General features: G+C 33.4%; 3 protein-coding genes across 3 annotated transcripts in view; 1 reads left to right on the top strand and 2 right to left on the bottom strand.

The window, feature by feature from the left end:
* Positions 1-12,942: 12,942 nt before the first annotated feature.
* LOC143920789 (uncharacterized) overlaps positions 12,943-27,111 on the bottom strand; it is a 228,593-nt gene continuing 214,424 nt past the window's right edge. Inside the window, exon 2 of the mRNA XM_077443745.1 lies at positions 12,943-18,366. Coding sequence (XP_077299871.1) covers positions 13,386-14,024 — 639 coding nt within the window. The 5' untranslated portion in view covers positions 14,025-18,366 and the 3' untranslated portion in view covers positions 12,943-13,385. The remainder of the gene's footprint in view (positions 18,367-27,111) is intronic.
* On the top strand, positions 20,563-22,333 carry Rpn10 (regulatory particle non-ATPase 10). The gene has a single exon (XM_077444612.1). It carries the CDS (start codon positions 20,696-20,698, stop codon positions 21,773-21,775), a length of 1,080 nt encoding a protein of 359 aa, XP_077300738.1. The 5' UTR covers positions 20,563-20,695; the 3' UTR covers positions 21,776-22,333.
* On the bottom strand, positions 22,321-26,501 carry RNaseZ (ribonuclease Z). The gene is made up of 15 exons (XM_077444611.1): positions 26,187-26,501; positions 25,928-26,114; positions 25,727-25,854; positions 25,557-25,648; positions 25,380-25,480; positions 25,131-25,296; positions 24,909-25,056; positions 24,618-24,840; positions 24,199-24,311; positions 23,908-24,120; positions 23,688-23,830; positions 23,055-23,450; positions 22,748-22,986; positions 22,587-22,676; positions 22,321-22,508 (listed from the first exon to the last, which is right to left on the bottom strand). The coding sequence occupies exons 1-15, from the start codon at positions 26,387-26,389 to the stop codon at positions 22,413-22,415; spliced, it is 2,538 nt and encodes an 845-aa protein (XP_077300737.1). The 5' UTR covers positions 26,390-26,501; the 3' UTR covers positions 22,321-22,412.

The raw sequence follows: 27,111 nt of genomic DNA, 5'->3' as shown, positions 1-27,111 counted from the left end.
TCAAGAAAGCAGCAATGTTATTAGAACTTCTAATGCCTTCAGGAAGGGCATTATACATTTGAACACCTGTGTGAAAAACACCTCCTGCAGTTTTAGCTTTCTCAACTACCTATAATTAATTTATTCCTATTTCTCGTTTTATAATTATGTATGTCTCTATTCCTAACTATATGAGTATTAAAATATTTGGGTAATAGATTCTTATCTAGCTTATATATAAACTTTAAAGTGCTTACTTTAAGACTATTTCTAATGTCCAACCATTTCAATTCATCTAACATACTTCTTACACCCTTCAAGAAAGCAGCAATGTTATTAGAACTTCTAATGCCTTCAGGAAGGGCATTATACATTTGAACACCTGTGTGAAAAACACCTCCTGCAGTTTTAGCTTTCTCAACTACCTATAATTAATTTATTTCTATTTCTCGTTTTATAATTATGTATGTCTCTATTCCTAACTATATGAGTATTAAAATATTTGGGTAATAGATTCTTATCTAGCTTATATATAAACTTTAAAGTGCTTACTTTAAGACTATTTCTAATGTCCAACCATTTCAATTCATCTAACATACTTCTTACACCCTTCAAGAAAGCAGCAATGTTATTAGAACTTCTAATGCCTTCAGGAAGGGCATTATACATTTGAACACCTGTGTGAAAAACACCTCCTGCAGTTTTAGCTTTCTCAACTACCTATAATTAATTTATTTCTATTTCTCGTTTTATAATTATGTATGTCTCTATTCCTAACTATATGAGTATTAAAATATTTGGGTAATAGATTCTTATCTAGCTTATATATAAACTTTAAAGTGCTTACTTTAAGACTATTTCTAATGTCCAACCATTTCAATTCATCTAACATACTTCTTACACCCTTCAAGAAAGCAGCAATGTTATTAGAACTTCTAATGCCTTCAGGAAGGGCATTATACATTTGAACACCTGTGTGAAAAACACCTCCTGCAGTTTTAGCTTTCTCAACTACCTATAATTAATTTATTCCTATTTCTCGTTTTATAATTATGTATGTCTCTATTCCTAACAATATGAGTATTAAAATATTTGGGTAATAGATTCTTATCTAGCTTATATATAAACTTTAAAGTGCTTACTTTAAGACTATTTCTAATGTCCAACCATTTCAATTCATCTAACATACTTCTTACACCCTTCAAGAAAGCAGCAATGTTATTAGAACTTCTAATGCCTTCAGGAAGGGCATTATACATTTGAACACCTGTGTGAAAAACACCTCCTGCAGTTTTAGCTTTCTCAACTACCTATAATTAATTTATTCCTATTTCTCGTTTTATAATTATGTATGTCTCTATTCCTAACAATATGAGTATTAAAATATTTGGGTAATAGATTCTTATCTAGCTTATATATAAACTTTAAAGTGCTTACTTTAAGACTATTTCTAATGTCCAACCATTTCAATTCATCTAACATACTTCTTACACCCTTCAAGAAAGCAGCAATGTTATTAGAACTTCTAATGCCTTCAGGAAGGGCATTATACATTTGAACACCTGTGTGAAAAACACCTCCTGCAGTTTTAGCTTTCTCAACTACCTATAATTAATTTATTTCTATTTCTCGTTTTATAATTATGTATGTCTCTATTCCTAACTATATGAGTATTAAAATATTTGGGTAATAGATTCTTATCTAGCTTATATATAAACTTTAAAGTGCTTACTTTAAGACTATTTCTAATGTCCAACCATTTCAATTCATCTAACATACTTCTTACACCCTTCAAGAAAGCAGCAATGTTATTAGAACTTCTAATGCCTTCAGGAAGGGCATTATACATTTGAACACCTGTGTGAAAAACACCTCCTGCAGTTTTAGCTTTCTCAACTACCTATAATTAATTTATTCCTATTTCTCGTTTTATAATTATGTATGTCTCTATTCCTAACAATATGAGTATTAAAATATTTGGGTAATAGATTCTTATCTAGCTTATATATAAACTTTAAAGTGCTTACTTTAAGACTATTTCTAATGTCCAACCATTTCAATTCATCTAACATACTTCTTACACCCTTCAAGAAAGCAGCAATGTTATTAGAACTTCTAATGCCTTCAGGAAGGGCATTATACATTTGAACACCTGTGTGAAAAACACCTCCTGCAGTTTTAGCTTTCTCAACTACCTATAATTAATTTATTTCTATTTCTCGTTTTATAATTATGTATGTCTCTATTCCTAACTATATGAGTATTAAAATATTTGGGTAATAGATTCTTATCTAGCTTATATATAAACTTTAAAGTGCTTACTTTAAGACTATTTCTAATGTCCAACCATTTCAATTCATCTAACATACTTCTTACACCCTTCAAGAAAGCAGCAATGTTATTAGAACTTCTAATGCCTTCAGGAAGGGCATTTATACATTTGAACACCTGTGTGAAAAACACCTCCTGCAGTTTTAGCTTTCTTAACTACCTGTAATTAATTTATTTCTATTTCTCGTTTTATAATCATGTATGTCTCTATTCCTAACTATATGATTATTAAAATATTTGGGTAATAGATTCTTATCTAGCTTATATATAAACTTTAAAGTGCTTACTTTAAGACTATTTCTAATGTCCAACCATTTCAATTCATCTAACATACTTACATTCTTACGTTTCCTCACATTCAAAATTGCACGCATTGCTCTATTCTGCACTTTCTGCAGTTTATCAATACACAAACCACTAAATAGATTGAGGACTGTAGCGCAGTATACAGTATGAGGCCGTACAATACAATTATATATCAATATTTTACTTTTTATACTTCATTTGAATGGAAGATTCATCGGAGAAGTGTATTTCAATTCATCTAACATACTTCTTACATTCTTACGTTTCCTCACATTCAAAATTGCACACATTGCTCTATTCTGCACTTTCTGCAGTTTATCAATACACAAACCACTAAATAGATTGAGGACTAGCGCAGTATACAGTATGAGGCCGTACAATACAATTATATATCAATATTTTACTTTTTATACTTCATTTGAATGGAAGATTCATCGGAGAAGTGTACCTGAAAAAACGAACACATTAATGATTTTGTAAATTTAGTCTAATTATTATTAATTTATTTTTTTTTCATATTAAATTACCAGTTTCCAATCATCCAGAGAGAAGTGCTGTTAATGCTGTCTGGCCCAATTTAAACGAGATTTTCGCATTATTTTGGTCAACATTGGCTTCTTTGCAGGTCGCCGTACTTTCAATCCAGCTTGGACCAAACGACGTCGTATTGTTGACGTAGATATTTCCACGTTTTCGTCTTTTAATTGTTGAATATTTTTTTTTGTAATAAATCGATTCTTGGAAACAAGCCTGGCGATTTTTCGATCCACACGAGGGCCAAATTTTTCGGTACCATTTTTATAGTACGATTTGCTGTAGCAGATATATCTGTCTTTTAGTTATGTATACATAATTTCAGAAAAAAATCGCCAATACTTACAGAAAACTGGACTCTCTTCTCGGTCATCGGCGGAGCGGCCGTCCATTTATTCCTATCCATTTTAAATACCTCCATTGTATTTAGGAATAATCCTTTCTCATTATTCCTTCCAATTGAATACAATTGTTTCATGGTGATATCGTCCCTCCAACATGAGGATTAGAGCAGATATTTTTACTTGCTCAGAGTAAAAAGTTTGCATAGCTTTAATGTTTAAAAATAAGCTTTAACGTTCGACAGCAAAGCATACTTTATCGTTTGCCTATCGCTTAAAATAATTTCAGGGCTGAAAATAATCGGTCGACACTCGTTTGAGTAGTGGATATACTTGATGCAAATCTACATATGTACACTCGAATACAATTTGAAATTATAAATATAGCCACTTTTTGCTTTACAGATCATCCTGTTTAGAATCCCGTGCTTAATGATCTTCATGAGGTTATACACCTTGCATTTGAGGCACCCCCTCCACGGTATCATTTTTGTCGTCAGTTTTGCGTCGGTGTGTACGTCTCTTGAAAATTTTTTGTGAAGTAATCTAATATTTTGGATTTTTATTAGGCAATTTGGACTGTCGGTTGGAATCTTCTCATTGTCAGAAAAATGGAGATACCTTAAAATTTGTTGAAATCTATTTCTGCTCATGGTCTTTCGAAAATATGGGGTTTCGATCAGACGATTGGTGATCCAATAGTCGCTGATGGTATTTTTTCTGACCATTGCCATTATTAGGATTAATCCGAACCATTTTTTTAACTGAGTTCTCTGATGTGAGTATTTTCTGATGTCGAATATGAATCATGTACTTGTTCAAACTGCACTTGCATATGTACATATATGTTCGATTGAGAATTTTTTTATTTTTAACCACATTAGTAGCCACATTGCCATTACAGAGTACTCTAACGCATCAATGTGGCCGGTCACACAATCATTACAAAAATAAAGGTATATAAAACATACATGCTTGAGGATATTACCAATTCTCGGACATTGAATCTGACCATGCTGTTATCCTTTATATCAAAAGATTCTTCAGTGGACGAGTGAGAATCTTCCATTACGACATAAACCCTAGGAGTTTGAGGAGTTTTTCCACTTCATCATATGCATGCTTAAAATTCGTCCAAGGACCAATTCTCGAACATTGAATTCGACTATATTGTATCCTTTATATCAAAATATTCTGCAGTGGATGAGAGATAATCTTCCATTAAGACATTCAGACAGCAGTTACGTTATTACATTATTGTCACAATATAATGATGATGAGTTATGAGTTAAAAATTCACAAATAGTTTATTTTGTGTTTCAAAAATTAGTCGTTTTGTTGAGAAGGGATGATTTCAATATATTAATCGTGATAAATATTCAAATCGACAAAATTGATTTTATTTCCACCTTGCATTAAGTTCGGTATGGCAACCCCAAAACTGTTTACTCTGCAAGCCTCCAAAGTACCATTTTTTGTGTCACCTTGCAAATGGATACGTTGAGCAAAGCTGATCGAATCTATCAACACCCCCATTTTTTTTTAAGACAAAGCGATACTCTCAATGCAAGCTGTGATGGTATTTTTAATATCAGGGTCTCCCTGCCACACTGACAGGATATTTTGTTTCAGGGTGGTTAAATTAGAACATGGAAGTTTATTTAATTTACATTTTAGAATGTGCCAAACGTTTTCTATGGGATTTAAGTCGGGAGAATTACCAGGCTAGGGAAGAAGTGGAATTTGGTGATCGGACATAAATTTTTTAAGTAACACTGCAATCAGGTAGGTCGTTGTTATTTCTTCATAGACTCGAAATGAGTTAAAATGCGACTCTCTTTGTCCATTTTTGTGTTTTTCCGATGTACTGGATAGTAGCTAAGGAATTGATCGGCCCGATCAACGCCTTTCATGTAGTTATTGTAGTCTGTTATACATTTCGGTTTGAAAATGAGGTCTCCGCTTTTTCGGTCCTTTTTCCCTGTGGTAACAAGGTCTCCATTATGAATAGTGGATATCATCCGCACATCTCTCTTTTTATTGGTTTTAAACAATTGTAGTAATATTTGGCCGCATCGTAAGAATGTGGTCTCCGAAACTTGTAATTTATATATTTTCAAACTCTGGTAATCCTCGATTTATTCGAATCGTACCACACAATCGATTTTTTTTAATTCCACACTTTTGTATAAGTTGTCCATATATACGTGATGCCATTTATTAAAACTGTTTTCTAATAATTCCATAACTATTTCATTTAATTTAAGTCCTGATCCAGAATATAACTTGAAAGAAAAAATATAGCCCGTTACAGCACCACACACCATTGGAACCTGAGTTGTAGGTGAAGGAGAAAGTGACGGGACCAAGTCAATTGGCAAATTATTCTTCTCCAAATCAAATGATGACGTCTTTCCAGAAGACGTCTTATTTAATAAATTTAGTGAATCATTATTCTGACTAGAATGGAACTTTTCGCCAGACTTGATTTTCTCAATCTTTTTCTTCACCTGGGCAGGGCTAGCAGGTGAGCTTTGAGTACTTGGCTGTTTATTATCGGAAACACCACAAACGATCGCTCGGATACCATGCAAGGCCCTCTTGTCAGAAACACAAGTCTGTGTTAATGATTCAACACCCGTTATCAACTCAAACGCAGACAGAAGACACGATTTTTGGTTATTCGAAAGCATGTTTGATTTAGAGGTCAGAGTTTTATTAATTAATTTATTTAATTCTCGCGACCTCTTCAGGAATTCCTCCGGAGTATTGGACATTGTAATAGTCAATAATAAACTTAACAATTTAATTTATTTTATTCAAATTAATATTAAATTTATCGCATTTATTATTAAATTTATCGATCGCGCATTTCTTAAACACACAAATATGTGTATGATACATGGTAACAGCAATCAGCGATTGTGACAATTAATTTAAAGTTAATGATATCACATAAAACATATGTATATAAAACAAAGAAATAAATGAATTGAAGAGAGCACAATTCATCAGGTGCATGACCGTTCTCTTTGTCCATTTAGTCGTTTTACGTAAGATGGAAAAATATGACAAATATTGGTCTGCACGATCCACACCTTTCATATATTTATTATACTCTATAATACAATATGGTTTTAATATTTTTTCTCCAGTTTTTTTATTTGTTTTATTAGTTATGGCAAATTGAGTAGAATGAATAGTGGAAATCATTCGTATGTCCTTTTTGGACTTCCAAACTTGAATCCTTTTCGGCTCCGCAATGATCAAAAGAAATGTTTTTTTTTTGTAAGGTAGTCTTGAAAACATTTTCCAACATGAAGTGGTATTTTACATTGTTTACACATAAAAGCACTTGGTTTACGAATTTTAAGTTTTGCACACACTCAAAAATTACGTCTTACTAATTTATTAGTTTTTTCACTGATTCATGATCTTTTATGGAACCACATAGTCTTTCGTTCGGATCAATGTTGGGAGTCTTCATCGTGACAGAAGTTGAAGGTGTATTTGATTGTGTGCCTGATGTATCTGGTGTATCGGAAATGTTACCCTGAAGCCATGTCTCTGCAACTTTCAGCATGAACTCTTTTAATTTCCAATTCGTCCCATTCAACTTTTTATAAATGTGGAAAGCGTTCAAAATTCCGCAATGCATAAGATACATTGCAGCTTTCTTCGTCCACTTGAGTGATTTTCGTGAAATGGGGTTATATGATAGGCACTGATCCACGAGATCGACTCCACCCATGAATTTATTATAATCCACGATGCTAACTGGCTTCTTGATGGGTAGATTTGTGATTCTGTCAATTTTAGTTGTTTCTACTATTTGCGACTGATGGATGGTTGGAATAATCCTGATGTCCCGTTTTTTATTTGTTTTCCAAATTTGAATCAATATATCCCCCTTTCTTCGATATATGGATTCATGAATTTGTAAACGAGCGTTTTTTAAAATTTGTGGTAAGCCACAATTTTTTCTTATTGTCCCACAAATTCTTGTTTTAGCTCCCAATAAATTGGTAGCTAAATTGACGCTATTATAGTAATTATCTGCGTAGTCATTGTACCATTTATTTAAGTATGGAGATAATAAATCGGTGATCGTATTTTTCAAAGGAGTAGCTACACCCGAATACAATTTGTAATTACAAATATAGCCACTTTTTGCTTCACAGATCATCCTATTTAGAATCCCGTACTTAACGATCTTCATGGGGTTATACACCTTGCACTTGAGGCGCCCCTTCCACGGTATCAATGTATGTATGTACATATAGTACATACAATAAAACGAGATGCAAATAGGTAGAAAAATAAGAGGTTTTTAAAAGAATATTACAAAGAAATTACAGAACAAATTAAAAAATCCGTAAAAAAAGCGCGCCGCTTCGTGGCGCCCCCCGCATTGCGGGGTCTGCGGGCGCGGTAAGCCAAACCATTACAGATTTATTTATTTATTTTTTTATTCAAATAGCAAAACTGCTAATACATACAATACAAAATAACAACAAAAAATTATAAATCACCTTCCACAAAGGTATCCATTAACACCCTTCAAGAAAGCAGCAATGTTATTAGAACTTCTAATGCCTTCAGGAAGGGCATTATACATTTGAACACCTGTGTGAAAAACACCTCCTGCAGTTTTAGCTTTCTCAACTACCTATAATTAATTTATTCCTATTTCTCGTTTTATAATTATGTATGTCTCTATTCCTAACTATATGAGTATTAAAATATTTGGGTAATAGATTCTTATCTAGCTTATATATAAACTTTAAAGTGCTTACTTTAAGACTATTTCTAATGTCCAACCATTTCAATTCATCTAACATACTTCTTACACCCTTCAAGAAAGCAGCAATGTTATTAGAACTTCTAATGCCTTCAGGAAGGGCATTATACATTTGAACACCTGTGTGAAAAACACCTCCTGCAGTTTTAGCTTTCTCAACTACCTATAATTAATTTATTTCTATTTCTCGTTTTATAATTATGTATGTCTCTATTCCTAACTATATGAGTATTAAAATATTTGGGTAATAGATTCTTATCTAGCTTATATATAAACTTTAAAGTGCTTACTTTAAGACTATTTCTAATGTCCAACCATTTCAATTCATCTAACATACTTCTTACACCCTTCAAGAAAGCAGCAATGTTATTAGAACTTCTAATGCCTTCAGGAAGGGCATTATACATTTGAACACCTGTGTGAAAAACACCTCCTGCAGTTTTAGCTTTCTCAACTACCTATAATTAATTTATTCCTATTTCTCGTTTTATAATTATGTATGTCTCTATTCCTAACAATATGAGTATTAAAATATTTGGGTAATAGATTCTTATCTAGCTTATATATAAACTTTAAAGTGCTTACTTTAAGACTATTTCTAATGTCCAACCATTTCAATTCATCTAACATACTTCTTACACCCTTCAAGAAAGCAGCAATGTTATTAGAACTTCTAATGCCTTCAGGAAGGGCATTATACATTTGAACACCTGTGTGAAAAACACCTCCTGCAGTTTTAGCTTTCTCAACTACCTATAATTAATTTATTTCTATTTCTCGTTTTATAATTATGTATGTCTCTATTCCTAACTATATGAGTATTAAAATATTTGGGTAATAGATTCTTATCTAGCTTATATATAAACTTTAAAGTGCTTACTTTAAGACTATTTCTAATGTCCAACCATTTCAATTCATCTAACATACTTCTTACACCCTTCAAGAAAGCAGCAATGTTATTAGAACTTCTAATGCCTTCAGGAAGGGCATTATACATTTGAACACCTGTGTGAAAAACACCTCCTGCAGTTTTAGCTTTCTCAACTACCTATAATTAATTTATTCCTATTTCTCGTTTTATAATTATGTATGTCTCTATTCCTAACAATATGAGTATTAAAATATTTGGGTAATAGATTCTTATCTAGCTTATATATAAACTTTAAAGTGCTTACTTTAAGACTATTTCTAATGTCCAACCATTTCAATTCATCTAACATACTTCTTACACCCTTCAAGAAAGCAGCAATGTTATTAGAACTTCTAATGCCTTCAGGAAGGGCATTATACATTTGAACACCTGTGTGAAAAACACCTCCTGCAGTTTTAGCTTTCTCAACTACCTATAATTAATTTATTTCTATTTCTCGTTTTATAATTATGTATGTCTCTATTCCTAACTATATGAGTATTAAAATATTTGGGTAATAGATTCTTATCTAGCTTATATATAAACTTTAAAGTGCTTACTTTAAGACTATTTCTAATGTCCAACCATTTCAATTCATCTAACATACTTCTTACACCCTTCAAGAAAGCAGCAATGTTATTAGAACTTCTAATGCCTTCAGGAAGGGCATTATACATTTGAACACCTGTGTGAAAAACACCTCCTGCAGTTTTAGCTTTCTCAACTACCTATAATTAATTTATTCCTATTTCTCGTTTTATAATTATGTATGTCTCTATTCCTAACTATATGAGTATTAAAATATTTGGGTAATAGATTCTTATCTAGCTTATATATAAACTTTAAAGTGCTTACTTTAAGACTATTTCTAATGTCCAACCATTTCAATTCATCTAACATACTTCTTACACCCTTCAAGAAAGCAGCAATGTTATTAGAACTTCTAATGCCTTCAGGAAGGGCATTTATACATTTGAACACCTGTGTGAAAAACACCTCCTGCAGTTTTAGCTTTCTTAACTACCTGTAATTAATTTATTTCTATTTCTCGTTTTATAATCATGTATGTCTCTATTCCTAACTATATGATTATTAAAATATTTGGGTAATAGATTCTTATCTAGCTTATATATAAACTTTAAAGTGCTTACTTTAAGACTATTTCTAATGTCCAACCATTTCAATTCATCTAACATACTTACATTCTTACGTTTCCTCACATTCAAAATTGCACGCATTGCTCTATTCTGCACTTTCTGCAGTTTATCAATACACAAACCACTAAATAGATTGAGGACTGTAGCGCAGTATACAGTATGAGGCCGTACAATACAATTATATATCAATATTTTACTTTTTATACTTCATTTGAATGGAAGATTCATCGGAGAAGTGTATTTCAATTCATCTAACATACTTCTTACATTCTTACGTTTCCTCACATTCAAAATTGCACACATTGCTCTATTCTGCACTTTCTGCAGTTTATCAATACACAAACCACTAAATAGATTGAGGACTAGCGCAGTATACAGTATGAGGCCGTACAATACAATTATATATCAATATTTTACTTTTTATACTTCATTTGAATGGAAGATTCATCGGAGAAGTGTACCTGAAAAAACGAACACATTAATGATTTTGTAAATTTAGTCTAATTATTATTAATTTATTTTTTTTTCATATTAAATTACCAGTTTCCAATCATCCAGAGAGAAGTGCTGTTAATGCTGTCTGGCCCAATTTAAACGAGATTTTCGCATTATTTTGGTCAACATTGGCTTCTTTGCAGGTCGCCGTACTTTCAATCCAGCTTGGACCAAACGACGTCGTATTGTTGACGTAGATATTTCCACGTTTTCGTCTTTTAATTGTTGAATATTTTTTTTTGTAATAAATCGATTCTTGGAAACAAGCCTGGCGATTTTTCGATCCACACGAGGGCCAAATTTTTCGGTACCATTTTTATAGTACGATTTGCTGTAGCAGATATATCTGTCTTTTAGTTATGTATACATAATTTCAGAAAAAAATCGCCAATACTTACAGAAAACTGGACTCTCTTCTCGGTCATCGGCGGAGCGGCCGTCCATTTATTCCTATCCATTTTAAATACCTCCATTGTATTTAGGAATAATCCTTTCTCATTATTCCTTCCAATTGAATACAATTGTTTCATGGTGATATCGTCCCTCCAACATGAGGATTAGAGCAGATATTTTTACTTGCTCAGAGTAAAAAGTTTGCATAGCTTTAATGTTTAAAAATAAGCTTTAACGTTCGACAGCAAAGCATACTTTATCGTTTGCCTATCGCTTAAAATAATTTCAGGGCTGAAAATAATCGGTCGACACTCGTTTGAGTAGTGGATATACTTGATGCAAATCTACATATGTACACTCGAATACAATTTGAAATTATAAATATAGCCACTTTTTGCTTTACAGATCATCCTGTTTAGAATCCCGTGCTTAATGATCTTCATGAGGTTATACACCTTGCATTTGAGGCACCCCCTCCACGGTATCATTTTTGTCGTCAGTTTTGCGTCGGTGTGTACGTCTCTTGAAAATTTTTTGTGAAGTAATCTAATATTTTGGATTTTTATTAGGCAATTTGGACTGTCGGTTGGAATCTTCTCATTGTCAGAAAAATGGAGATACCTTAAAATTTGTTGAAATCTATTTCTGCTCATGGTCTTTCGAAAATATGGGGTTTCGATCAGACGATTGGTGATCCAATAGTCGCTGATGGTATTTTTTCTGACCATTGCCATTATTAGGATTAATCCGAACCATTTTTTTAACTGAGTTCTCTGATGTGAGTATTTTCTGATGTCGAATATGAATCATGTACTTGTTCAAACTGCACTTGCATATGTACATATATGTTCGATTGAGAATTTTTTTATTTTTAACCACATTAGTAGCCACATTGCCATTACAGAGTACTCTAACGCATCAATGTGGCCGGTCACACAATCATTACAAAAATAAAGGTATATAAAACATACATGCTTGAGGATATTACCAATTCTCGGACATTGAATCTGACCATGCTGTTATCCGTTATATCAAAAGATTCTTCAGTGGACGAGTGAGAATCTTCCATTACGACATAAACCCTAGGAGTTTGAGGAGTTTTTCCACTTCATCATATGCATGCTTAAAATTCGTCCAAGGACCAATTCTCGAACATTGAATTCGACTATATTGTATCCTTTATATCAAAATATTCTGCAGTGGATGAGAGATAATCTTCCATTAAGACATTCAGACAGCAGTTACGTTATTACATTATTGTCACAATATAATGATGATGAGTTATGAGTTAAAAATTCACAAATAGTTTATTTTGTGTTTCAAAAATTAGTCGTTTTGTTGAGAAGGGATGATTTCAATATATTAATCGTGATAAATATTCAAATCGACAAAATTGATTTTATTTCCACCTTGCATTAAGTTCGGTATGGCAACCCCAAAACTGTTTACTCTGCAAGCCTCCAAAGTACCATTTTTTGTGTCACCTTGCAAATGGATACGTTGAGCAAAGCTGATCGAATCTATCAACACCCCCATTTTTTTTTAAGACAAAGCGATACTCTCAATGCAAGCTGTGATGGTATTTTTAATATCAGGGTCTCCCTGCCACACTGACAGGATATTTTGTTTCAGGGTGGTTAAATTAGAACATGGAAGTTTATTTAATTTACATTTTAGAATGTGCCAAACGTTTTCTATGGGATTTAAGTCGGGAGAATTACCAGGCTAGGGAAGAAGTGGAATTTGGTGATCGGACATAAATTTTTTAAGTAACACTGCAATCAGGTAGGTCGTTGTTATTTCTTCATAGACTCGAAATGAGTTAAAATGCGACTCTCTTTGTCCATTTTTGTGTTTTTCCGATGTACTGGATAGTAGCTAAGGAATTGATCGGCCCGATCAACGCCTTTCATGTAGTTATTGTAGTCTGTTATACATTTCGGTTTGAAAATGAGGTCTCCGCTTTTTCGGTCCTTTTTCCCTGTGGTAACAAGGTCTCCATTATGAATAGTGGATATCATCCGCACATCTCTCTTTTTATTGGTTTTAAACAATTGTAGTAATATTTGGCCGCATCGTAAGAATGTGGTCTCCGAAACTTGTAATTTATATATTTTCAAACTCTGGTAATCCTCGATTTATTCGAATCGTACCACACAATCGATTTTTTTTAATTCCACACTTTTGTATAAGTTGTCCATATATACGTGATGCCATTTATTAAAACTGTTTTCTAATAATTCCATAACTATTTCATTTAATTTAAGTCCTGATCCAGAATATAACTTGAAAGAAAAAATATAGCCCGTTACAGCACCACACACCATTGGAACCTGAGTTGTAGGTGAAGGAGAAAGTGACGGGACCAAGTCAATTGGCAAATTATTCTTCTCCAAATCAAATGATGACGTCTTTCCAGAAGACGTCTTATTTAATAAATTTAGTGAATCATTATTCTGACTAGAATGGAACTTTTCGCCAGACTTGATTTTCTCAATCTTTTTCTTCACCTGGGCAGGGCTAGCAGGTGAGCTTTGAGTACTTGGCTGTTTATTATCGGAAACACCACAAACGATCGCTCGGATACCATGCAAGGCCCTCTTGTCAGAAACACAAGTCTGTGTTAATGATTCAACACCCGTTATCAACTCAAACGCAGACAGAAGACACGATTTTTGGTTATTCGAAAGCATGTTTGATTTAGAGGTCAGAGTTTTATTAATTAATTTATTTAATTCTCGCGACCTCTTCAGGAATTCCTCCGGAGTATTGGACATTGTAATAGTCAATAATAAACTTAACAATTTAATTTATTTTATTCAAATTAATATTAAATTTATCGCATTTATTATTAAATTTATCGATCGCGCATTTCTTAAACACACAAATATGTGTATGATACATGGTAACAGCAATCAGCGATTGTGACAATTAATTTAAAGTTAATGATATCACATAAAACATATGTATATAAAACAAAGAAATAAATGAATTGAAGAGAGCACAATTCATCAGGTGCATGACCGTTCTCTTTGTCCATTTAGTCGTTTTACGTAAGATGGAAAAATATGACAAATATTGGTCTGCACGATCCACACCTTTCATATATTTATTATACTCTATAATACAATATGGTTTTAATATTTTTTCTCCAGTTTTTTTATTTGTTTTATTAGTTATGGCAAATTGAGTAGAATGAATAGTGGAAATCATTCGTATGTCCTTTTTGGACTTCCAAACTTGAATAAGAATATCCTTTTTTCTATGGAAAGTCATTTCTCCCTTGTTTAGTTTTACGGCCCGTAAATTTACTGGAAAACCTCTATTGACTCTAATTGTTCCACTTATACACGTTATTGAATTTTTCAATGAAATAGTCGATTATGGGTTGAACTTTGATTAATCTTCCACAAGTTGAATTTATTTCCTCGTTGTTAGAAAAATGCCACGCTCTCCATATTTGGCGAAATCTGTCTCTAGACATACCGGTTGCAAAGAACGGGGTCTCCAGCATCTGATCTTTTATCGAATAATCGTCGCTTGTCTCTTTTTTATATGGCCCATTAGCAAAATTAGGCCTAAAACGTTTTTCGTTCCAACAACGTAACATCTTTCCACTTCAGAGATTTTTTGAAATCTTTAAATTTATCGATGTTTTGACGATGGTACCTGTTCGATTCATTCACCATAAATAATAGAATAGCATCCCCAATAAACAATTTTGAAACGTCACTGACATTTTCACCGGCATTGGGGAAGATTTTGACTCCAGTGCTGCCCAAAAATGTTTCTAACACTGTCACGGAATCACGGTATGACCACAACATGTTATCAAAATCACTTTCATCATCCGAATCCGAATCACTTGAAAGAGGCCGCAATAAACGAGGTCTTTTAGGAAAAAAAGCTGATAGTTATATGAGTCTACAATATCTATTCAAAATTTCACATCAGTTAATCTCTACCATTGTGTACGAAGTTTGTAAAGCTCTGATTCGAGTTCTTGACCCTCCAGAGATGAGAGATTTTGAAGAGAAAGATTAGATTCTTCTTGCTGGATCTGTAGTATTGGTTGTGCCAGACTATAGTCAAGCTCTGTAGGTTCTGACTTTGATATGCAATGGCATCGTTAAATATGAAAATTTAATGTGATAATTTAACACATTTACGATTTTAAATTAAACAATTCCCTCAATCAGTGTCCGTTAGCTGCGGGAGGGGGGGGGGGGTGGATTTAACTGCGTGGCTGATAGATCGACAGTTCGTCGTCTTCGCTGAATTAGGAGTTTTGGATAATAGTTGTTAACTCATCGATCTACTTTGCGTCGCTTCAGTAAACAAATTCTTCCTTCACTATGCAGCAAGTCATCTGATGAGTGAGCTACTATATGGGTCTCAGCATTCTTGTCTTAGGAAACTTAATCGACACATTGTTGATGTATTATTCTTGTATGACGGTGGATCTGAGTCTTTCTTTACCAACCCATATAGTTGCAAAAAAAAGTTGTCACCAAAACAAAACATGGAATCTTTAGTAACGGAGCAAACTCACCAACGGTGGCGAAAATATTCACCATTCGAAAACTTTCTATTGTAATAATAGGGATTAAAAGAGATTAGCCCAAAATTTATTGAATAGACTCGTTTCATTTTGTTTGAGTGACTCTCGCATGTTAGGCGGAAGCCTTGGCAGTTACCTTCGTGTAAGGGCTCGTGCATCCTCTCGATAGCCTGAGAGTTCACCTGAACCTGGTCGACACATTGTTGATGTATTATTCTTGTATGACGGTGGATCTGAGTCTTTCTTCACCGACCCATATAGTTGTCACCAAAACAAAATATGGAATCTTTAGTAACGGAGCAAACTCACCAACGGTGGCGAAAATATTCACTATGGATCCATCGATAGGTATGTTTTCAGCTCGCGCCGGCTGGTACCACGTGTGAAGAATCTCCTCAAGCTCACTAAAAGTAGACTCCTTAGGAGATTATCTTTTATTCGCTGACTTGCCGCACTTTTCGATTGTTTTGCGAATGTCATTCTTCCTAGCAACAATTGTGTTTAGAGTTGATGGTGCTAGTCCCAGACGTTTTGCTATGTCAACTCGTTTTTCTCCTGGATTGGTTTCGACGTCTTGAATTATTTTCAGCTTCTCAGCTAGAGTTCTAGTTTTTTTCATGGGGGGGCATTTTGGTTTAAGTTGGAAAAATTCGCGGTACGAGATGTGAGGCAAGACAACGCAACCGACCTGTGCAAACTCAGCGACGTGACTGAAAAATTATCCGAGAACGGTTGATCGGGGTTCCACTGTATACATAAGCTTTAATGTTTTAAAATAAGCTTTAATGATCGACAATAAATCATTCTTCATCGTTTGCCTATTGCTTAAAATAATTTCAGTGCTGTATCGGATATATCTGTCTAGTTGCAGTGAGAGCCATTCACACTTCCATATCATTTTTCAACTGACTTTTTAAATCAGTTGACATCTTCTGGATTATCATAGTCGCTGTTTCATTAGATAACGGCACATTTTGAATGGGCGAAATAATTTATCGCTTAGAAAATCCTTCAAACAGCGAATCGCCACCAGTGAGAAATGCTTTCTTAATTAATTCGCTGTCTAAAAAATGGTTTTTTTTATTATGTGTATAGGGTTATTTAATTATTTTGGAATTTTAATTTGAACTATCATATTATATTAAACACATGAAGTAAATTTGATAAAAAAAAATGAAAAATATTCATAAGTTTGTCAAAAAAAATAGTTTTCATTGGACAATATTAACAGATTTTTTTTTTGTATCTTCTTGATTTTTCTGCTTCTAATTTTATAGCGATAGTAAGTAAGGAAAAATTATGTAAAAACTTGTACAGCCAGTTGTAGAATTTTGTATTACTGAAAATCCAAAAATTATGGTTTTCTTAGTGTTGGTGCTCAAACGTTTATCGAGTGCGCTCTCATAGCTAGTATGTATTCAGTGTTACTAAGCGATTTTTTTTTTATAATAATACTCAAATATACCGAAAGGATCACGATAGTGGTTTTGAGGTGGCACTATCGACTTTGGTAGACTCAATCAATTGAGAAATACGAGATGTCCCCACCCTCTAATCCACTCCACTCCAATTTTGGCTGATGACCCTCCTGGTTGTACTTTGATGCCTGAGATGGTGGTTCAAGAGCATAACTAGATTAAGATTGTAACTACATAACATGATTGATGTAAATTATATACTTTATATAGCACGCTTTACTTTAAGGAGAGATTTTTTTTGTAATTTCATGCTCATATGTTGGTTCAATTGTAATACTGTTTACTAAAAATAGATTATTTGGATCATCAATTTAAATAATTATATTATACACTATGTTGTTTTGATCATTGTAAAATTGTTGTATAACGCACAAGTTCATATGGTGCTGGTTTTCTATGAAAGTTTGTATTACTTGTTGGTTGCATTATCGTATAATAGCTATGGTCCAATGCCTTGCTTATGCTATTCTGAATTTGAAATTAAGTAATTAGTTTTATATTGTATTTTTTTTTTTACTATAAAACTTGCTAATTCGTGGGACCAAGCTTCTTGTAATTTTTCATGCCACAGGTTGTGAAGAATAATTTTTGTTTTGTTTAAATGTTTTTCTCTTTTTTAACATTTTGTTGATTTTTACTGCTTTGTCCTAATGGTAATTTTATTGATTGATTGAAGTGAAGATCAGTTGTATTTATATTTTTCTTTTACTTTATTATGTATGTAGTGGTCTGGCAATAATTTGAAAATTTGGAAATCTCATCCTGGGGATTTCAACAGGAGAGGGGAGGAGTTCAGACCAATTATTTTGTGATCTGAATTCGTGATTTTTACGACCATAGCTGCAAGATCACGTCATTGTTTAAAACTTGATTCACCTACTCATGTGGATATTGCGTTGGCATACTGGTTAATCTAGGAGGCCAGTCGACGATTCTCCCACAAATCTTCATTATCCCAACAGTTATCCAGAGGGTTCGAAATTCGAAGCTGGCTGAACCTCGCAATGTTTTTATCACTCCAGTGTTTGTTGATGGTTAGAGCAAAAAACTGTATGGTGGGGCACTATCTCCCCCCCCCCCCTCGCTTGCCAATGTTTCCCACTTTTTTATAAATAAATGCATAGATAAACTATATAGCATGTGGTTTAATTTACTGTATAGCCTTTCCCACACATAAGAACCATATGTACATACATACAGCTGAACGATTTTATTAATTTATTGAACGCAAATCCTGTTTTCAAAAAAAAATGTTCCAATCTCATTAATAAATTACACAATATAAATAAACAACATTTACATAATCTTGTACCCAATTAAAAAGTAAATAAAAATATAAATTAAAAATGAATTTTAAAAGGAAACCGAAAATTGTTTTGTTAGTAAAATATTAAATAAAGCAAATAACACAAACGAAAACAGATATATTTATTTTTAGTATTTGGATCGACAAAATCTATCGAATGGCTAATGGTATCATCCCTTGTCAATCTGTAATACGCACTTTATTCTTCAGAATAAATTGTTGCTTAAACTTCTATATTTTGGCAGATGATTTCATTGTTAATATATTATTAGCGTGTAAATGTTACTATTTTATTTGTCTGTGGGGTGATAATAAAGTGGCCCCCAAAATTTATCCAAATAGAGGATTGTCAAAATATAGAGAAATTGATTTGAATTTTTATTTTACATAGATAAATTTAAAATAAAGATATACCAGGAAGATCCCAATGCGCCGTCCTGGACAAGTAATTACAAACAATGCAGCATTTTTATTACATAAATCACTATACATATTTCGAGAAGCTGAAGAACACGAAATTAACAATTAATTAAAGAATTAATTCATTGACACATCTATGTATTTTAGACTTGTACATATTACAGAAGATTTATGACGACAGATAGGAATTTTTTTTTGCCAATTTTAAGGAACCATTTCAACAATGATCAGATAAAATTGGCTAACTCTGATACGAAACGATCGACGTGGACTCACAAACACTGAAGTCTGAATTGTTCAAATGCGGAGCTATATATCAAAATATGACATTTATTCTAATTACCCAATGTGTGTAAGTAACAAATATAAGATTTTGGTAAGTATGCAGCGAATGAAACAATGATAGGTTTGTATAAATATGAAATATTAGGGTTGCCAACTGAGAAGAACAAAACTACTTATTTTGAATCTCAAGATGGGGCTTCGCAAACTACAAAACGCTGAACAAATATTGAATTTTTGAAGGAACACTGGTTTTTTGAAATTAAAAAAATTGCGTAAAAAAAAACTTATTTCGAGCTTTAAGAGGGCTGAACCCCCAGCGCCTTGTCCATACAAACGTATTAGACTTCTCCCTTCCTCAATTATGGCACTAGAGAAATTTTTACCAGTATTTGCGTTCTTTGCCACCATTACCATTGGTTTAATCAAAAGGATTAGTAGTGAAGCCGTACCAAATATCTTTGTTGGCACTGGGTTTTTGTTAAAAAAATATATTTAAGATCCGCGAAATACAAAAAGCATATTTCTGTCCAAAAAAGAACATGTTCTCTTTAAAAGATGGAAATCCTATGAAATATGTATATAAAGTGAACTTCATTCGAGTCGACCACGATAAAAACGCTTGGCCCACGCCGGCCACGGTGTGCGAATAGTCTTCTGGGTTGGCTAGATGCTTGTAAAGGTTCGGTGATTACTAGTCAAATGTGAACCGGTCACACGTGATCACCTGTCACACTAAAACTGGGCACACCCTAAAATCGGTCAACCAGTTTTCTCGTGACCGATTTTAGGTTGTGACAAGTTTTAGTGTGACGGGTATTCACGTGTGACCGATCTAGAGCGACCGGTTGTCCTGTGACTGGTTCACATATGACTAGTAGTCCGCTTACCGCTTGTAAAATAGCAATAGCCCGCTCCATTAGTTTACAAAGCAGAGAGCAAAAATCATGGTTGACAATGGCGAACCATTTTTTGTGCAAAAAACGTCGTCCCAACGCTGATTTTTGGTGCGAATCGTTTACACGTTTCTAATGGCAGCCTTTTATCACTTCTCAACCAATGTGAGAAGGGCATACGATTTTAATCGTAATATATTATTTTACAGTGAATTGGCATAACTATAATGTATTAAGGTGCATTCAATGACTGAGTGTAATTTTTTATAGTTTAAAATAAATACCATATTTTAAAAGAAACGTTTATGCGATTAAAAAAAAACCCACAAAAATGCAAATGAATTGCACAATAGAATTTGGGTGATTGCTTCATAGGTGAAAATAAGTGTGTTTCGGCCAACAGAGAGGTGATCGGCCATAGTGAATAGCGCTGTCAGTCGAAGGGTGACAGGCATATTTGCGTTAGTTTAATCCGTTGGTGAAAACTTCACAGAAGACAGCCAAGATGGTGCTGGAGAGCACTATGATCTGCGTGGACAACAGCGACTACATGCGCAACGGAGATTTCGTACCAACGAGACTCCAGGCTCAGCAAGAAGCGGTCTCCGTTGTGTGCCACTCCAAGGCGAGGGCCAACCCCGAGAACAATGTGGGTCTTCTGACTCTAGCTGGAACTCAAGTACTAGCAGCTCTCACAGGAGATGTGGGCCGCGTGCTCGCTAAATTGCATCGTCTTCAACCTCAGGGTACGATTGATTTACTCACCGGCGTACGCATAGCTCACTTGGCTCTCAAACATAGGCAAGGAAAAAATCACAAGATGCGCATCGTAATCTTCGTGGGATCACCCGTACACGCCGATGAAAAAGAACTCATCAAGCTAGCCAAGCGCCTCAAAAAGGAGAAGGTTAATGTGGACGTTGTCTCATTTGGGGAAGATGCTGATAACAGCGCCCCCCTATCCGCATTCGTCAATGCTCTCAATGGTAAAGATAGCGCCACTGGAGGAAGTCATCTAGTCGCTGTGCCTGCTGGAGGTTGTGTTGTATTGTCCGAAGCGCTCATCTCTAGTCCGGTCGTCGGAGGAGATGGTGCACCGTCTGGCTCCGGTATGGCCCAATTCGAATTTGGGGTCGATCCTAATGAAGATCCCGAGTTGGCTTTGGCTCTTAGGGTCTCCATGGAGGAGCAGCGTCAACGCCAGGAGGAAGAGTCTCGTCGGCAGCAGGGTGAAAGGGATAGCGCTGCGCCAGATAGGGAGAGCGGAGCAGCCGGTCGGGCTCTAGCGATGTCATTGGGACGCGAAGCCATGGAACTGACCGAGGAGGAGCAAATCGCTCTCGCTATGCAGATGAGCATGCAGCAGGAACCGTCGACCGATGAGAACATGATGGATGTCGTAGAAGAAACCGATGCTCTCATCAATGATTCGGCCTTCTTGCAGAGCATATTGGAGGGATTGCCTGGTGTGGATCCACAGAGTGAGACAATTCGCAATGTCGTTACAACTTTGAAAAATAAAGATGTCTCGAAAGACTCAAAAGACAAAGACAAGGATAAAGAACCCCCGGCCAAGGATAATTAATCATACAACTTGTTTTTATTTTTCATTTATAGTATATAACGTATATGCAAGGCTCATTTTCATTTTAATGTTTTTACCAACAACTTTGTAACGAGTAAGTGCTTTCCCGTATCATGTATGGAGAAATTATATGGTTTAAAACAGTTGTATAATCTATCTGAATAAATTGGAATTTCTGAAGACGATTCTTTAATTTTCATTAAACATTTATACTGTAATTGTTTGGAAAATCATAAAAATATATTTACGTATTATTTAGTTAATACGAGCCCGATTTCTTTTAAATATATGAACAATGGAATATGTGGTACATATTTAAATAACATCACACATTTATATTCAAATAGTATACACATTTTTGTTTAAAAATATTCTACGAAAAGGTTCCAACATACTGAATAATATTTTGATGACTTTATGTAGTGAATTTTTAGTATAGGTACAATGTTAAAGTATAGAACTTTTCAAATTTGGTATATGAAAGATATTTAAAAATCAATGGTTGGATACTTTTTGTAGGACTAAGTTCATTTAAAAATAATAATAAATCTAATAGACTTGTGCAAATGGTTTTTATTATTCTGTTTTCGTTAACAACAAATTTCAATACAAAAGTCTATACATATTACTCTGGATTTCAAGATTTATTTTTCATTTTTAAAGGTTTCGAAAGAGGCTTTTCTTTTACTCTGTCAACAGGACTGTAACTTCTTTTCATTGCTCTTTTAGCTGCCTAAAAATACGATGCAAATTTTAAATATTATTGCACAGTAATAAGTAAATATTTCAATACTAATCTGAATATACATACTCTTGCTTCTATTTCTTCGCAATGCTCGGCAAACATGAGTTTCAATGGCGAATACATGTACGGTAAGACGCCCAAACTATCATAAGTCAACTAAAATTGGAATAAATCATAAATTTAAAAGAAACTTTTTAAATGTAAGCTAAGAGATTTTGACATTTTACCCGCATATTATCGAAGGCAATTCCGACATTGTTAACATAGAGAGATTTCTCTATATCCGATGAAAGTCGAGGGACTCGTGCATACCGTTGACTGAAATGTGTAAGTATTGTAAACTTTGTATTCATCTTCTGTCCAACTTCAACAGCTTGTCCTGTGGTGGAATGCATCTTCTTAACAGCCTCATAGTCCAATTCGTCTTCCATGGTCGCCTCATGAATCAATATATCAGAATTCATTCCTATTCACGATAAACAAATTATTCATTGCTAATTATAGATTCAAATAGTCTACACAATTTTTATTTACCCATTTTAATTAAACGTTCACATGGCATCGTATCGCCTGAATAAGTTATCTTTTTCCCATTGCTTGTTATAAAAGATACTCCGAATGCATTAGGACAATGCTTTACAATACATGTTTCCAAATCTCGCAATGAAGTTTGGTTTAGGAAGCTATTAATCATTTCAGTTTTAAATAACTCATCGTCAAAAACCTTGTCATGATTACGAATAAACAACGAATTGGCTAAAAGTTGGAAATCACTAGAAATGTCCTCGAAGCGCTTGTCATATAAATGAAGCCAAGTCATTATTTGTTTGGGAGCTAGTAAAAATAAATTTTCCTGTTTCGTATCCAGCTGTCCATTTTCGCGTAATCTATCTAAAGCTTTTTTTCTACCTTGAATAATGCTTATCAAACCTAAAAATAATATAAAACACATGTATATATTTTATTTTATTTTTATTTTATTAATTGAAAAATCAACAGACAGGATGTACAGAGATAGGTATAAAAAACACAAAAAGTAAATAAATAATATATGTAACACCCGAGTCCAATAATAGATTTTTACAAAAATGAAAATATATATGTACATATACCGAGACCATACACAGAAGGTAATATTAAATCGATAGATGTATATAATAATAATACCTATGTGATGATCAGCGTGCAAGTGAGATATATATACAGCTTTCATATCTCGTAGAATATTGTCAATTTCGTTTTTACCATAAAATCGCAACATTTGGCCATAAGTGCCTTCACCGCAATCGAGTAGTATACAATTTTTTTCACTGAAAACATCATTATTGTTATAAAATAAATGATTTTAATTTATATGTACATACGTGTCAAAATAAAATATTCTCACTCTATGTGTAACATCATTCCACTTGTGTTCCGAGTTTTGTTCGGAATACAAGAACCAGTACCGAAGAATACGATCATAGGATACTTTTCACTTTTCATATTTTGTTTCAAATTAGCTACTGTAGTATGAAATTCTTTCAGTGATTCTGTAAAACCTATGCTGGCATGAGCTTCAGCGATATACTCGGATCGGTTCACTTTTACATCATATGACCTATAATATATATACATATTTAAATGAAGAATATATGTATGCATGTAGTCCTTGTGGTATTTTTTTTTTACTATTTACCTCTCTAATCCACGTTTTGGTTTTAAAAAATATGTGGTTAAAGTTTTTGCACGAATATAATTATCTCTAGTAGCCGCAGTAATTTTAGAATTATCGCTTTGAATAGTAGATTGCTAAAAATAAAATTTAAGAACATATTGTATACAGTTCTGTAAAAAAAAGAGTCCTATGCCCAATAATATGCATTTACATTACATTTAAAAAAAAATTTATGTTTTTCATGTACGTATATTATAAATTTAATTAGACAAATGTATCAAGGATGTTACTTAAATTGCACACAAGAAGATATATGTATAATATATTATAATATAGGTTAATATGAGCCACAGGAAATATCTGGAACGTTTCTAGATATGTATAGGAATGAAGAAGTTTTCACTATGTAAAAATGTAATAATAAAATAATTACACTATACCTGTTCAATATCACTATCATTAGTAGTATTTAATTGAATTCTTTTAATACTTTCTTGACAGTCAGTTTCACCGAAATAGTTCACACATGGAAACATTTCGTCATCTAATAAATGCAATTTTTCTTGCACACGTTGAATGGCTATAGAATTAAAGCACTCATTCCCTTCATTGATAAGCAAATGATTGGTTGAAGCAGAAAATGAATCCATAAAGGACTGATATCTACAGAAATAAATTAAATTAATCATTACATCTTAAATACTGCTGTATTAAAATCAACGAAAACAAACTTTTCAGTTTTTAAAATGTCATCTGGTGTAAAGTGCACAATGACATCTGGAATATCTTTAGGGTTAGTTAATGTCTTCTCTTGATGCATTTTAAAATCTTCAGATTCTAATAGGTTGTCTAGATATTCAACACTGGGTATGTCTATGACTGAAAGAATACAAAATGTATATTTATTGACGTGTTTAATGGTTGTTAAGTTCAGAGAGTCTTGATTACCAAACCTATAAAAAGTGCTCCAGGCTCATCAGGTGTTTTGACATCATTCGCATTGATGACGGTTCCGTCAGGCAAGGTTACATTTTGGCCACTTTTTAATAAGCCTAACATTGGTCCAGGTTTCACACCTTTGCTCACACATTTTTGTAAATCAAGAGTGCCAAAACGATCCTGCATATACATAAAATTACATTTATTTTGTTATAGGAAGGCTATTTTGTTTTATTAATTTTGTGAATTAATAAATATATTACTCGAAGTCTACAAATATAAGCCATTGTAATGAAATAATCTTTTTTGGGAAGTTCAAGTAATCTTTTTAATTCATCTTCTTTTGATTGTCTTTTACTACTACCTAGAAATGATCGATTCGTTTAATTATTTTTACATAGAATACACAGTATTTATAAAATATATAATAATATACACACTTTCATGCCCATAATAGTCAGAATCATTTTCAATTTGCGCACTTTTTTCACAAGTTTTTAAATCCTTCATCATCGACTCGGGGATATCGTTTCTGAAATTTAATTTAAAATAGATTAGATAAAAATATATTCAACAGTAAAAATTTATTAGAAAACAACCATGTTAAAACCTTCTAATTGGGATGTATTTAACAAACATTGTTTTGTCTTCGAAATTAGTATCTTTATCACAATTTGCCATAGAAATATTCATACTGTTCAATACGACAAATTTTTGCATAGCTGTAAAAAGTTCATTCTGAAAAAAAATAAATTCTATTTACAATGAACGATTTGAAGAATTTTGATTATAAATGTGAATTCACAAGTACCACTCCAGGAGGACCGTGTAAGTTAACATGTTTAGCTCCTATTTCTTGCATCGTGAGAGAAACACCAGGAAGACCCCCCATACAATTCCAATCGGCAGACGTTATAAATATGTGTTCTAAACGAGCGATTTTCATTTTGTGTTCATGTGCCAGTCTTTGAGTGCCTTCCCCACAGTTGAACAAATATCTGAAAAAAAAATCAAAACTTAGTTAGATCTAGTTTTAATGTGAGAAATTTGATGTGAGCATTATATCTTACCTGCAATGATCAGTAAAAAGATAAACGACTTTCGGTGATCCAGCACAACCAGAACCCAACACTCGTAGTACAGCTGAACCTGTTAAACTTGCCATTTTTGGTTTATCTACTTTTAAATTTGCCTGACCACTAAATTCATTGAAAAAATATCCTAATTTTTTAATTCTTTTAATAGAAAAATCTAAACGAATTAATCGATACATAAATATAATTATGTATCTGACGGCATTGAGGTGCAAAAGATAACCTCAAATATGTCACACGTCAAAATATGACTGACCAACTTTAAGACTAAAAAATACGACCAACTATGATACAAGACAATGCAATTATCTAAAAATCATTAACGAATGTTATGTTATTTACATAGAAGTAGAATGCATAGAATCGCTCTCAGCCTCCAAAAATGTTGCTAGAAAAACAAAGAGTTTGTTCATTGTTTGCTAAACTTTGTCTCTCTCTCTTCTGTCTCTCTTCTCACTTTCCATTTCTCTCTTCGATGGCTCGCTTTTAGAGGATACTTTTGTTAAAAATGACCATTCTATGCATTCTACTTCTATGGTTATTTAACTAGATTATTGTGAAAACGACAAATCTGTAGCGCAGCTGTCTTCCATGGAATATCTGAACTTTGCACGGGATTTTGAGGCTTATATGCGCCTATTTCAACTGTTTTAAGGTTCAAAATTGGTTGAATATATTACTGTGAGTTAAAATAGGCTTATACGCGCCTATTTCAACTGTTTTAAGGTTCAAAATTGGTTGAATATATTACTGTGAGTTGAATGCTATTCAATTTGCTTAAAATGAATATGTATATACCAGTCAAAATTAGTTTTTGTGGAACCATACTGAAACCTCGTTTATGTGACGTCACGTCTTCATACAATTGAGACGATACGTGTCAAATGTATGAAGAATGATT

This window comes from Arctopsyche grandis, chromosome 13 (assembly GCF_051622035.1).
Source record: "Arctopsyche grandis isolate Sample6627 chromosome 13, ASM5162203v2, whole genome shotgun sequence".
In the NCBI taxonomy this organism is placed as follows: Eukaryota; Metazoa; Arthropoda; class Insecta; order Trichoptera; family Hydropsychidae; genus Arctopsyche; species Arctopsyche grandis.
This window is presented reverse-complemented; position numbering and strand designations above follow the sequence as displayed.